The sequence below is a fragment of the Passer montanus genome, unplaced genomic scaffold, assembly GCF_014805655.1.
Source record: "Passer montanus isolate IOZ18808 unplaced genomic scaffold, ASM1480565v1 scaffold32, whole genome shotgun sequence".
NCBI classification, from domain to species: domain Eukaryota; kingdom Metazoa; phylum Chordata; class Aves; order Passeriformes; family Passeridae; genus Passer; species Passer montanus.
Genome location: NW_024367930.1, coordinates 9,533,639 through 9,547,426, shown reverse-complemented (window position 1 = coordinate 9,547,426; position 13,788 = coordinate 9,533,639). Strand labels below are relative to the sequence as shown.

Below are 13,788 nucleotides of genomic sequence, written 5' to 3'. Positions count from 1 at the left end.
CACTTGTTGGTTTGCTTTGATTTTTTTTTTTTTGTTTTCAAAACAAACACCAATTTCTAGTGAATTCTAACAGGCACAGCCTGAGACTTGGCTCTTAGGATTTCTATATTGGCCTGACACCAGTGAACTGAGTGTCAGATTGCACAATTAGCAAAAACAGATCCAGATTGCTAAATCTGACTCATCCCCAGGGTTGGAAAGTGAAGATTGTGTCACTTGCTAATGTCAGAGCTCTGTCAAAGGGAAGTTAAAGTCACAGCAGAGGTTTCCATGGATGTCCCAGACAGAAGAAACCCATTAGAGCTGTGCTGTATGTGTGTGGGCAGAGAGACACTGCTGTGGGTCAGCTGTGATGGCATGAAATGGGAAATAAGTGCCTACAGCGAAGAGATGAACTTAAAGCCAATATTAGAGATGTGAACTACTAGGTAGCAGGATGATCTGGAATGAGATATGTAGTATCAATTAAGTGACATATTTTTAAACATAAATATATGTGTATATTAAACGTTAAGGCTGCATCTAATGTTTTTGAACTTTTCCAGAATAAAGCAGTGGAAGAAATGCTGAAAATCAAAGCAGAGTAAGTCTAACTATTGTTCCTTGAACTGGAAACTAGTATTAAACTAATTAATGACAGAAAAAAAGATACATTTAAACAATAGAAGTCCAAGACCTGAAATGACAAAAGGCATAATTTGGATGTATTTACACTTCTGCAAGATACCTTGAGTTCTTACTCTTTCTCATCAGTAGGTGGTAGTAGCACCTATTACTACATAGCATTATATCGGGTCAATACTTTAATGGGTAGAACCATAAAAACTTAATTGGAAGGGATGTTTTTAATTGTTTAAAGTTATTTATTTGCAGTGAATTGTAATCTCATTCCTTTTCAAATTGAATTAAAATACTGTTCATTTCTTTATTGATATTGCAAATATTTTATAATTTTAAACATCATGTAATTATGTGGTTTTTATGCTGTTTGTTTCAATTTCTGTGGTTCAGCTTGAAAAATGAATTTTTTTTTCAAAAAGAGCCACAGACAAACAAGCATTTTATAAAGGGAAACCTGTAGAGCACTGGGTTTAGCATTCCTTAGGTGAATTAATTCAAAGTGTTCTTGTAGATGAAGCTTCTGTTTTCAATCATGAGTGGAGTTGTATATCCTGGATTGCAAACACCACGGTTCCCAAAGAGAAGAGCAGCTCCAAAACACTGCCTAGTTGATAGTCTCAAACACAAGAACTGTGAAGCAGAATGAAATTTTTCCTTTCTTTAGCACTAAATTCTAAGGGAAATACAATATCTCAAAAGAATGCTTTTAAAGGAGCCTCCCTCCATGTCCAAGACTGACTGAGGAATTCAGTTGTATGACATTTTTGTTGGTTTTTAATGTTTTATGATTCTTTTATATTGGCAGATTAGAAGAGACCAAAAATATCCTCAGAATCCAAGAGAAAAGCTGTCATGAAATGACTCTGGAGATGGAACGAACAAGGACTTTGGAGCTCAAAGCATTTAATGAGAAAGAAGAAATTAGATCAAAACTGGAGGAAGCATATGAAGAAAGAGACAGGACTGAAAAGGTTACATATACATAATTTTTGTCATCTTCACAGAAGAATCTTATTTAGCAGAAGTACAGCTGGTTTGTTGTGCAGTTTGGCTTTATTTGTGATGTTCTGTGCACTAGTGAAAGTCTGGATACAGAAATGACTTAGTGGTACAGATCAAATGGTGCTTTTTTTTTGCCTTTTAGAGGGATCTAACATAGTGTCTAAGGAAACATAAGACAAACCTATTTGCAGAGTGAAGCAACTCTTGCATCATACTTCACAACAAACTTGAATGTTAGTATGTTAGCTCTAAGAAGCTATTGCTTCTGAAAAGAGAGGCTACTGCTAAGAGGTACACAATGTATTTATTATTACAGGAAATGAAATTGCTGAGGAAGCAAGTTCACTCGCTTGCTGAGGAGAATGGGAAATTACTTGGTCATCAAAACCTAAACCAGAAGATTCAGTATCTTGTGAAACTGAAGAAAGACTATGCTAAACTTACAGAGGTAAGTTTCAGAGTAGATTACAGATGGAGTAATGGCCTGACACAGCAAAGAACTAAGTAAGCTTTGAGCATGAAGACTAAAATTTCTGCTCTTCTGTTGGAGAGGAACAGAGATAACTTTGGTCTCCATTTTACTTCCTCAAGTATATAGTGCATAAAACACTTGAACAACTGTAGATACTGCTTTTGTAAAAATACAAAAAAAAGAAAATGAGGATAATTTCCTTAATATACTCATGTTTTTTCTCTGTTTTACAGGAGACTGAAAAACTACGAGTTGAAAACACTTTTTTGAAAGAATCAAAAAAATGTGACGTTTGTAGACATAATCAGCGGTAGTGACAAATAAAACTGCAGAGCCATATTTTTAAAGTGTACAGAATAAGCAAAAGTCAGTTGTCAAATTTGACTTTTGCTGTGGTTCTGGAATAATCAAGTATTCTAGTCTTTAGATTTTTTGCTGGTAATAACTCTTAAGTGAAGATTGTTATTCCAGCTCTGTGGGCAGCTTTCAATGAAATTTTAACATCTTTTTGTAATTTTTTTAAAACCTGATTTTGTATAGATGCTGGGTAGATGCTTCCTTGAAACTTTTGTACCTTGAGAAGGAAAAGCTTTCTTCCTGGGAACACCTGGATTTTTGTCTCCTTTTGTACTTTTATTCAGGATCCTGCCACTTCTGAAATGCTACATTTTCCATCAGAGCCAAAATTAAAAAAGCACAATTTCTTTGTGTTTGTTTCTTTAGTTAAGCATAGAATGATTTTCCTGGGTTGCTTAAAAATAATTTTCATATTAAACTTTGGTCAATAAAGCATAAATGTGAATTTAGTAACAGGCTTGTAAATAGTACTATAAATACATTTTTTGTTTCTGTTTTTTCTTTATTTGAAAATAAAATGCTTTTCAAACATTTTTTTCTGTTAGTATAGACTTAAAGCTCTGTATTAGCACTGTAGGAAATTCTGAGGTTTTTGCAACCATTTTGTTGTCAAAGAAGTGAAAAATGTTAGCAAAGAAGATGTGAAAATATGCAGAACATTTTATAGGAGTACAGCATAAGTTCATTTAATCACACTTGAAGATTTATTGTAAATAACTGAAATGCTTATTAGTGGAACACAAAATGTTGATTTCTACAGCAATATCCAAGTAGAGGTTTTTTATTGCCTCTACTCCTATTGCTCTGTTTTCTGGCTAATTTATGCAATCCTAGTTTTGACCACAACCACTGGGGCAAAAGGGAATAAAGAGGAAAGATGTGTCTGGTAAATGGTAGAATATATCTAATGATTTACTACATTATTTGGCTATGGGAAAGAAGAATTTCCACCACCTTACCTATTTTAAGCTGCAGATTTGTTTCCACTTGAAATGTGATGTGGAGAAATAAAAAGCTGACATTAAAGGTGTGAAAAGCTTGTTTTTAAAAGTTAAATCATAATAAAATGGTTATAACAATATAACAATAATATATAACAATATAACAATATAAAATGGTTATAACAATAGTAATATAATTAGAGTAATAAAATTTGAACAATTGAGATTATGACAATATGAGACAATAAAAACAAAGAGCTATGGATGTCGGGGTACCTTTTTTCTGGGCAACACAAGCCAGAAAAAATGACCCTTAAAAACAATCACCTGTTGCATATTCACACACCTCATACATCATGCATAAATTCAATTCAAACACAGGACTTTGTCTGGTCATCGTCAGCTTCTTCCTCTGAATCCTAATGCCGTCTTCGTCTTCGTGTCTGAGTGAGGCAAGTTAGTGTTCTGCTGATAAGGGAGCAATAAATCCTCTTTCTCTGAAAGATTTAGGTGTCCTGTGGCTGCTATCTGGTGCGAGTCCTTTCTTTTAAAAAAATATCATACATAGCACACTTTAACATTACATAGCATATTTTAACATTGTTATAGCCTAAAACTATATTTAACACACTATTTAAGGAAATTAATACAGCATAACTTTCTAACATAACACATTCAATATTCATTTTAATATTTGCAAAAAGCCAATGCTAAAATATGCATTTTTCACAAAGGGAAGATGTGTTGGGGTGTGCATAGAGGTCAGGACTAGCACGGCTGAGGAGCAGACAGGCCAAGAGGCATTCATCAAGGATGCTTTTATTTGTGACAGCCACGTTCTAGTTTACGAGTATTTCTTTCCTGTCTGTTTGTGGACGATCTTCACGTTGGCACAGGTTTCTGCCCTTTTTCTGTGCCGTACATGGCCGTTGTCGCACAGCCCCGTGCTTCCCCGTTTGTGTCGATGAAGCCTTCGCACATCAGCGAGCTCTGCCCACGCGTCCTTCCCTCGCTGCCCGCCCGGGGCCCGCCCGCGCGGGGCGGCGCTGGCGCTGCGCCCTGGGGGCGGTGGCGGCCGCCGCGGCGAAGCTGGCGCTGGGCCCGGGAGGCGAGGCGGCCGGCGGCCCGGTAAGGAGGCAGCAGGCGGTGCTGGGCGCCGGGGCTTGCGGCGGTGGAGGGGAAGGAGCGCGCTGCTTCTTCCTCCGGCGCTCCCAGGAGCTGCCCTGGATTTGCAGGGAAGGGGGGGCGGTCTCGGCGGGCGGAGCCGTGACTCAGCCCGGGGGAGCCCGGCCTTGCGGGGCTGACTGAGGCGCGGTGCCGACGTAAACAGCGCGGGGAGCGCGGCGGGGCTGCCGCGTGTGGGGAGAGCGGGCGTGGGGCGGGAATGCCCCGAACCGAGCCCAGCTCTGGGAGCTCCTTTCCGCTCCTTCCACGTCAGTGTTATTTTAAGCAGGATGTTAGTATGACTGAGCATCAAACGCTTGTTCTCAGCCCACTGTTTTGCTGATAGCAGCGCCCTTCTCCCTTTTATTCTATCTCTGCTCGGCCCTGAGCAGAGCAGAGAGGTGCAGCCCTTGATTTCCTCTCTGCTTCTCTTTGGGTGTTCATTGGTGATGATCTTTATCTCGGTCGTGTTTCACAAACCTCCGTGTGCTTGAGGTTACACGGCACTGCTGGCCCTTCACCTCAGAGGCAGTGTCCTTACCTCCAGGAGTGACCTCTGGCACAGGGGGAGATGGACACCAGGCTCTGTGTGAGTGGGGACAGGAGGAAGGCAGCATCCTAAAAGCACTAATTGTATCCCAAAAGCACTAAATGTATCCCAAAAGCACTTTGGGGAGATTAATTTAGGCATAGGTTGTTACTCACATGGCAAATGTAAAAAAGGGAACCCATAAGGGAAACTAGATCTGAAACAAATCCAGCTTTGCACAAGGGGGAAAAAAAAAAAAGTAATTGACCTGTGTGATTATTCACTTTGGGGAGATTAATTTAGGCATAGGTTGTTACTCACATGGCAAATGTAAAAAAGGGAACCCGTAAGGGAAGCTAGATCTGAAACAAATCCAGCCTTGCACAAGGGGGAAAAAAAGAAGAAATTGACCTGTGTGATTATTAGAGAGAGTTTAAAAGGCAAAAACTCAGTACCTGCCAAGCCTGTTGATCCCTTCTGAGATCTCAGAAATGAGAAATTAAAAAATCCTGATACTCTTCACTCTGCCCAAAAAACCCCAAATTATGCTCTGTACTCAGAGAATGGCAGAGCGTGGAATTACTGGAAATGCTGACAGCATCTTTTCTGAGTATTTTTCTGTGTTGAAATTTATAAAAATATTGCCCATTTGTTTGGGAGCAGGTGTGGGGGGAGGTTGGTACTTCTTTTTTTTTTAATGTGCTATGACAAAGTATCATGTCATTGATGTGAATGTGTGAATGTTGCCAGAAGGTCAAGAGAGATTATCCCTCCCCTCTACTCAGCCCCAGGGAGGCCCCACCTGGAGTTTTGGGTTGAGTTCTGAGCTCTCCACTGTGCAAAAAGAGATGGAGCTACTGGAGAGTCCAGCAAAGGCTCATAAAGATGATGAAGGAGTCAGAGCATCTTTTTTGTGAGGAGAGGCTGAAAGAGCTGGGACTGTTCCTCCTGGAGACGAGAAGGTTCAGGGGGATCTTTTCAATGTGTAGAATTGAATACCTGCAGGGAGGGTGCACAAAGGATGGAGCCAGGCTCATTCCAGTGGCAAATTCCAGTCCTTCTTATCCCAGTAACAAGACCAGAGGCAAAGGACACTTTTTTGTACTGAAATGGGCAGTTCCCTCTGAACATCCAGAAACTGTGAGGGTGACCAGGCACTGGCCCAGGTTGCCCAGGGGTGTGGTAGAGCCTCCATCCTTGGAGATACTCATACGCTGTCCGGACATGGACCTGAGCAATGCGCTGGAGTGATGAGGTTGGACCAGATGAACCCCGGAGATCCCTTTCAACCTCTGCCATGCTGTGTTTCTGTGACTGTTTCTTTTTTATGGGCAGATGGCTTTATTTTGGTTTTTAGGTCCACTCCAGGTGACAGTTATTAATTAAATTAATCAGCTTAGCTGTAAAACTAGCCAAGTTTTATGTAAATGCCGTAATCTTCCAAGTAATTAAATTGCATGGGACTGTAGATACATAAGTATTTCAGTGTACTCATGTGGCAAAGGCATTTCTGCAGAGCAGCCACGAGGTGACAGAAATTCCAGGGTTTTTGTGTTGGGGGAAGAGCTATAGAAATAAGTGGAACTTATTTCTATAGCTATAGAAATAAGTTGTGCAGTGCGAATTCCAGGGTTTTTGTGTTGGGGGAAGAGCTATAGAAATAAGTGGAACAGCCGCCATCACTTGTGCAGTGCAGAGCACGGCAGCAAAAAGTGTATTGACACTTCTAAGAGCTGATGGTGCAGGGTAGCAGGATACTCATGGCACCACAGGGATGAATTTCCTGGCCACAAGGATGTGTTGTGGTGGCCCAGCCTGAGAGCAGACTGACCAGGAAGGGTCATTGCACTTGAACAAAAGTCTTTCTTTGCTTTCTCCGCTCCCCTGCCAATCTTCATCTAAAATTACTTCTGCCACTTCAGGAGTGATTCTGGATTATCTGAAATGTACACTGAAATTAATCTTTGCTTAGAAAAGCAATCAGAACAGTAATCCTTGACTCATTGGGGTGGCTCAGCTGAGCCCTTAGCAGGGGAGGAATTTATCTCCCTCCTTCCTTGTGGGGAACACATGGGGATGTTCCTATCTCTCTGACTGCGTACCATTGCAATGACCACTCTGCTGCCCTGGGCACAGAGAAACTTGACCTTTCTCTGATAAACTTTCCTTCTGGGCATGTGCCACCTGCAGCTGGTTTCCCTGGCTCTGCATTAGGACATCAGAAGAAGCCATGGGTTCTGGGTCACTTTTGAAGGCGGCATAGTTGCTGTGATGGTGGGAGCCAGCTTTGCTTCACCACCAATAGTCTCAGACTAGCTCAAGTCTGGCAAGATCTCTGGAGGTCTCTAGTCCAGCCTTGGTTACACATGATGTTCTCCAGTTAAGTTTTAAATACTTAGAAGGTCAGAGAGCCCATGACCTCTGTTCCAATGCTTGATCACCTTTGCTTTCCCTCGTAATGGATGTAATTTGTTCCATACTTCACTTGTTGCCTCTTGTCATATCCTAATGGTCCTTGGAGAAGAGCCTGGGCTCCATCCCTCTACCCCCTTGGGCTAATGGATGAAGGCAGTAAGAAGATTTCTTAAGGCTTTTTTTTACCTCAGCAGCATGGTGTCTTTCTGCTTCAGAAATACACTGGAGTTAGATGAAACACAGACAATTGTTTTGCCCTCTCATCCCTGCTCCCAAGTCTGCTTACTCACTAGAGGTGTGTGGATGTACATAGCTCCCTGAGGAAAGTAAAACTGCAAGGTCATACAGACAGAGAGTGAAACTGAGAGGCAAACCCCATCCTGTGGTGAGCCCTAACACAGCAGAAGTTTTCTTCCTCAGAGGAGCACTAGTAGCTGGACTGGTTGTCCCTCTTACCCATCCACACAGGGTTTGCCAGGGTGTCAGTGGGAAAACAAAGTGCTTCACCGGTGGGAATCATTCTGAATCTTTACTGTTGCCCTCATCAATTGCAAAAGTTGGTGACCTTTGCCACAAGTGGGGCAAAATAAGGCCACACACCTGCACCATCCCTCACTGGGGTGGGATTAGCCTCGGAGAGTTAGTGCCAGCCATCAAGCATGGATTTGCTTTGTGTTGTTTTCCTTTTAGCTTTGTACTTGCCATATCACTTGCTTCAGAAAACTGTGGGCTTCCCCACTGTTTGCAATTAGTAAGTTCTTCTTCTGAGTGGGAGCAGGACATGGTGGATGCCATTGATTTGGGCAGCTGGCAGGAGGACACTGCAGCCATTCTCACAGGGCAGGTGCCACTTCTGAGCTGTACTTGTTGGTGGCATTTCTGCATTTCTGTCTGCCTCAAGATGGATCCCCCCAGGGGCTGAAAGTTGGCAGGCTACAAAGCTGTGATTGCTACGGGCATAGACTTGTCACTGTGAGAGTTGTGATCTGCCTCCCTGTGATCTCCCTTGGTGTCTTCACATCAACTACATGGTACCCAGGGGCTGGGGAGATGGTCTCAGCTGCCTAAACTAGGAAGGGGTGGGGGGCACTGTGAATGGTGCTGGATTTTCAGGTGCAACTGCCCTTTTTTCAGACTGAGGCAGTTACACATCTGGTCAGGTTGTCTAAGGAGGGAGATCTTTCTTGAGACCCTTGAATTCAGAATTGGTTTTATTGCTACTAAATACTAGAGCAGAGACCCCGTCAGTAAACTTCCCTACTCCAGTGAGTGTGCAAAACAAGGCACGAAGCCACTCAGCTCACTCTTTCCTCCCAGAGATCCTGCTCTACCCTCCCTGCAGTAGTAGGGCAGGCCAGGTCCTGGGAGCTCATAAGGACCAGTGATTTGGGACCACCCAGCTCTTAGCTCACATTCACAGTTGGGTTCTGGAGCACACACAGTGCCAGCGTGTACATCTCTGGTGTTTGTCAGACTGAATTTGACCCTTTTCCATACATCAAGTGATAAGTGAAGAGCATTTATCAGTGTTGTGTGTGGCATCACTTGGTGAACTGGAGAGCTTTCTGCAGGTTGGCTTCTGGCATGGCAGCTGCTGCACATTATCCCAGCACTTCTCAGGCTGTAATGTGAGGCTGGGCTTGCAGCAGGAATGGCAGGCTCACAGTCTGTCCAGAGCTGTTTCCTTGTTTCCATTTCCTTCTGTGATTTAATATATTGATCTTCATGTAATACTAGCTGCAATTCAGTTTTAAAAGCCCTCACCATTAGGTTTGGCTCCAAAGTGTGCATGAATTATTGAAGTTAATAAGTGGGGGATGAAAATATACAGAGTTTTCCATTTTGTCCTGCAGCTGCCAGTGTTGCTTCGCCTCAGCTGTGTTGGCCTGGTGTTTGTGTGCAATGCAGTGATGTGGATAGTCTTCACAAAAGCCTTACGACTCTCCTCCTCCTCAGCTGCTGCCTCTGTGACAACAACAGCCTCCAACTTCATCTCTTCAGTGAGTAGACCCCTTCCCCAGACACTGAAGCCTGAGGAGCCCAGCAAGGTGGGAATGCTCATGCTGGTTGTAACCCATCTTCCAGTGCAACCAGCATCGCTGGCCACAAAGGGAGTTACAGGCAGATGGAAAATGATTGTGTCAGGTCTCTGCTGCTCTGAGCTGCTCTGTTCATGGCACAGGTGGTGAAACTTTCCTTGGTAGTGCAGGAGGAAGGGTGGTGCTGTGTGCCTTGCAGCAGCAACACAGTTTACTGAATTTTTCTGATTGCCAGTGGAGCTGGAGCTGGGAGCTTTGCTTCATTTTGCTTTTCCTTTGAGCACGTCACTTGTGACAAGCCAGTCACCCTAGCTGGGTCTGAAGATGCATCACCTCTAGTGACAGCAAGAGAGTCTTCAACCCACAGGTTTTTTCCACTTGCTTTTTGCTCTTGACAGCAGTCCACCTTGTTTCTGTGCTCCAGCTGGCAGACAGCTCATGGTGGTGTCTAATAATCGACAATAATAATAAATGCCCAGTCAGTGGGAAATTTGGCTCCTGAGAAGTGCTGGGAAGGCAGCAAAGCACATGTGCATCTGCCAAATCCTGCTTAAGGACCACAGCATGGTTGTGCTTCCAGGCTGCTGGTGGAGTTGGTCATCTTCAGCATCATGTCCAGCAGCCATTCCTGTTGGTCATCCCAGTAGGAGTTTCCTCAACCAGGTGTTTTCCAGGGCTGTCTCTCCCGGAAGTCCTCGCAGCTCTGGCAGCACAGGAGGCCTTGGGGCAGCTCAGCCCAGCAAAGCTTTGTGTCTCTCTTTTCCTTCAGGCTATCCTGGGAAGGTTTCTCTTCGGGGAGACGTGGACACCTCTGTGGTGGGTCGGCCTCGCCATGACGGTCTGCGGGCTCACGCTGCTGCACACGGCTGCACCCCAGCTGGTGCCGGTCCCAGCGGAGAAGAAGGAATGATAGCTGCTGGAGGGGTCACGGTGCCATGCTGCCCCTCTCCAGCCTGTCTCATGACAGCATCCCCAGTCCCCACCAGCCTCTGAACACATTGGCCACCGAACTGTTAACCCCTGCTCACCGCTCATCTGCTGACTTGCAAAATTACACTGGTCACATCTTTCTTGGTGGTGGTATGGTGGCATGGTGGCAGTGACAGCTCGGAGGGAGCTGGTCAGCTCTGAGTCAGTATTGTGAAAATCAGGGCCAGAGGCTTATCAGCCACTCCTCCTCTTCACACCCTGTGGCTGTGAAGCTTTCCCAGTTTGGGGAATGCTGAAAGTAAACATGGTGGTTGTGGAAGGTGCTTGTGCATCAGTATTTTTCCATGAGAGGACCTATCCCAAAATAGAAGAGCAATCAGAATTAGATGCTCAAGGCAGCTGTTATTTCTGCTTTGCTGTTCCTGACTTTCTGTCTCTTGAAATGGTTCTATGCCCACTGCTACCCGTAAGGCTGTGGAGACTTTCATTAATTCCTTCAGCTTCCTGTGTCAGTCACATATACCTTTGAACTTGCCATTTGTATCTGACGTCTAGAATTTTCACTTACCTATTCCTGACATGTTAGTCACTGTAAGGTTGCTGCTCTTCCTTTAAACCCATACCCAGAATAGGGTTTTGGTCACCATTCCTACTTTGTGTAGGTCAAACTAATTCTGGGACAGTTCAACAGGCAGCCTGCTTTCACTTGGAGGGTCCATGTTCCATACATCCCTCATCCCCACTCGAGTTGACAATTGCTTTAATGTTTGGTAAAAGGGAGTTTCTCAAGCCATGTTTTTTCTACACCTCTGGATGATGCTTATTCCCATTGATGTGATGTGATCAACCAGATCTCTGGTATCTGCTAAATTTTGCATCAGTGATTACTCCGTGTTCAGGTGTCAGTTTGGTGAATGTGTCACGAATCATCATTTGTAAGGTATCGGTTTAATTCCCCTGCCCACTTTTTTTTTTTCCTCCTTGGAAATTCTTCAGTTGGAATCCTAATTAAGAAACATAATGATGCCTATAAATGTATGCATCATGGTGGTGATACTGCTTGCTTGCTCTGGGCTTGCCAGGTTGCCTCTGTCATCTTGTAATGACAGAAGGTGAGTCACAGTTGTGGCATGTGCAGAAAACCAAAGGACACATTTCTGTGAGCATCTGTATCAGAACCTGCCAGGTCTGTCATGACTGCCAGATCTGTGCTGTGTCAAGTGTAAACTAGACTTGTGGATGGGAATGCCACTGGAGCTGGGTTTGTGCCTTCTTTGAAGCAGAAGAGTCACTGTCTCCCAGAAGAGGCCAAGAGCTGTTTGCTGTGTTCCCTGCCATTCCAGCTCACCGCATCCTGCAGCCATGTCCCAAGAGGGGCAAAGCCTTTGCCTCTCCCCTCAGTGTGTTCTCAAGTCTTCCTGTCGAAGAGGGGAGCTGCATATGTGATGGGAGAGGGGGCAGAGTGCTCTAAGTGCCTTCCCTCCCAGCCACCGTGGGTCTTTGCACCTGGGGAGCTCTCTGGGTGGCAGCAGTGGCAGGGTGGGACACATCCAGTTGCCTGGGAAGCTGGGACTTGACACAGGGACCTAGTATCCCTTATAGGTCTGCAGACATGACAGCCAGGAGCCATGCATTTCTAAGTACATCAGGTCTCCTTAGATCTTCACAGATAATGGAAAATTAATGAAGCCTGATTTATTTGCCCTTGTTATTAACCCTCAGCCAGCTGTAAGCCATGGCTGCCTTCATGCAAACAGCAGTAGAAGGACCAGGAAGTCTGGTTAGTTTGGCTGTTGTCCCATTTCCTAATAAACCATTTGGAAAGCTTTTTAATCTGGACTATCTCAAAACTGACATTTCTTTATTACGGCCATTGCTGGAGGTCAAGGTTTAGGAGGTGTTTCTTTGGAAGTGGAACGTGTGCAGAAGGTGTGAGCAGCACTTTACTTGGCGGTGCTCACTTTAAGGCGGATGAGTATAAACCAGGGCTGTAAATTCTCTCATAAATACTTGAAGGTGGGAACGGATATAAGTTTTTCACCAATTCCCATGGTAAGAAAAGATTGCCAGGTAGGGTTCATTTTATGGCAGAATCCCACCCCTCTTGTGTACACAAGAGTTTGGCCATGTCTGCCAGTGGGGCCAGGGCTACAAGAAAAACTGTAATCACTGTGTGGCAAAGCAGTGTACTTCTGGTAAACCGTTCATATGGGATCATCCAAAATGTGGCTGAAAGTAATAAAAAAAAACAAACAAACAAAAAAAAAAAACCCAAAAAGCAAAAAAACCCCACAAAACAAAAACAAAAAAAAAACAGAGGGGGATTTCCAAATTAAAACTGTGTCCAAAGCTCAATGGCTGATTTTTTTTTATTATTTTTAGATATTTTAGACCACACACACACAATAAAGCAATGTGAGAATAACAAATGAACTGTGTTTGACAAGTCAGTGATTCAGATGTGGTGGACCTTGTAAGGTGGCTGAAGATTATGGCCAACTCCAAGATACTGGTTTAGCAGAGTGGAAGGTGGGTTACCTTTATGTGGGAAGTACAGCAGTGTGCATGCATGAAGTTTTTGCTCAGTCGAGGTGAGGTATTATTAGAGAAGAGTCTTGGGCACATGTTTCCAGTCAAATTCTAGCAAAATCTCACAGGAACACAGTGCTGTGTCTGCAGCACTGGTGGATAGGGGCAAAGCCATGGATGTTCTCTGCCTGGGCTTGCTCGAAGCATTAGACACTGTCCTGCACAACATCCTTGTCTCTAAATTGGAGACATGGATTTGATCCCAGGCACACCTACAAGCTGGGCAGAGACATGACTGACAGCAGACTTGTGGTGAAGGACTACTGGGTGGTGGCTGACCAGAAACTCAACATGAGCCAGCAGTGTGGGCTCACAGCCCAGAAAGCCAAACAAATCCTGGGCTGCATCTGAAGCAGTGTGGCCAGCAGGTGGAGGGAGGTGATTCTGTCCCTCTGCTGTGGTGCTGCATCCAGCTGTGGTGCCCCTGATGTAGAAGAAACAGCTGGCGCAAGTCCAGGAGGTCACAAAATTGATAAGGAGACTGCAACATCTGCCTCAGGAAGACAGGCTGATAAAATTGGGGCTGTTCAGCCTGGAGAAGAGAAGTTGTGTGGAGACCTCATCACAGCCTTCCAGTATCTGCTGAGGACCTACAGGGAAGCCAGAGAGGGACTCTTCATAGGGAACTGCAGTGATGGGACAAGGAGTAATGGGGACAAACTGTAAGAAGGAAAATTAAGGTTAGATAAAAGGAAAGAAATCCTACTGGAAGAGGTTGCTCAAAGAAGC

At 44.3% G+C, this 13,788-nt stretch overlaps 2 protein-coding genes across 2 annotated transcripts in view; both read left to right on the top strand.

The window, feature by feature from the left end:
• KIF15 (kinesin family member 15) overlaps positions 1-2,937 on the top strand; it is a 32,929-nt gene extending 29,992 nt beyond the window's left edge. The window contains exons 32-35 of the mRNA XM_039714972.1: positions 516-583; positions 1,427-1,592; positions 1,940-2,071; positions 2,329-2,937. Of these exons, the coding sequence (XP_039570906.1) occupies positions 516-583; positions 1,427-1,592; positions 1,940-2,071; positions 2,329-2,409 (447 nt within the window). The 3' untranslated portion in view covers positions 2,410-2,937. The remainder of the gene's footprint in view (positions 1-515; positions 584-1,426; positions 1,593-1,939; positions 2,072-2,328) is intronic.
• An 878-nt stretch (positions 2,938-3,815) lies between these two features.
• TMEM42 (transmembrane protein 42) lies at positions 3,816-12,903 on the top strand. Its single transcript, XM_039714971.1, has 4 exons — positions 3,816-3,849; positions 4,334-4,521; positions 9,355-9,501; positions 10,310-12,903. The coding sequence occupies exons 1-4, from the start codon at positions 3,816-3,818 to the stop codon at positions 10,448-10,450; spliced, it is 510 nt and encodes a 169-aa protein (XP_039570905.1). The 3' UTR covers positions 10,451-12,903.
• Positions 12,904-13,788: the final 885 nt, after the last annotated feature.

Bases quoted from the DNA above. Each gene is read 5' to 3' on its own strand.
- TMEM42 (XM_039714971.1), top strand. From the start codon at position 3,816: ATGCCGTCTTCGTCTTCGTGTCTGAGTGAGGCAA. The intron at 3,850-4,333 runs GTTAGTGTTCTG...GTTGTCGCACAG, and splicing joins TTCGTGTCTGAGTGAGGCAA to CCCCGTGCTTCCCCGTTTGT. The intron at 9,502-10,309 runs GTGAGTAGACCC...CTTTTCCTTCAG, and splicing joins CCTCCAACTTCATCTCTTCA to GCTATCCTGGGAAGGTTTCT.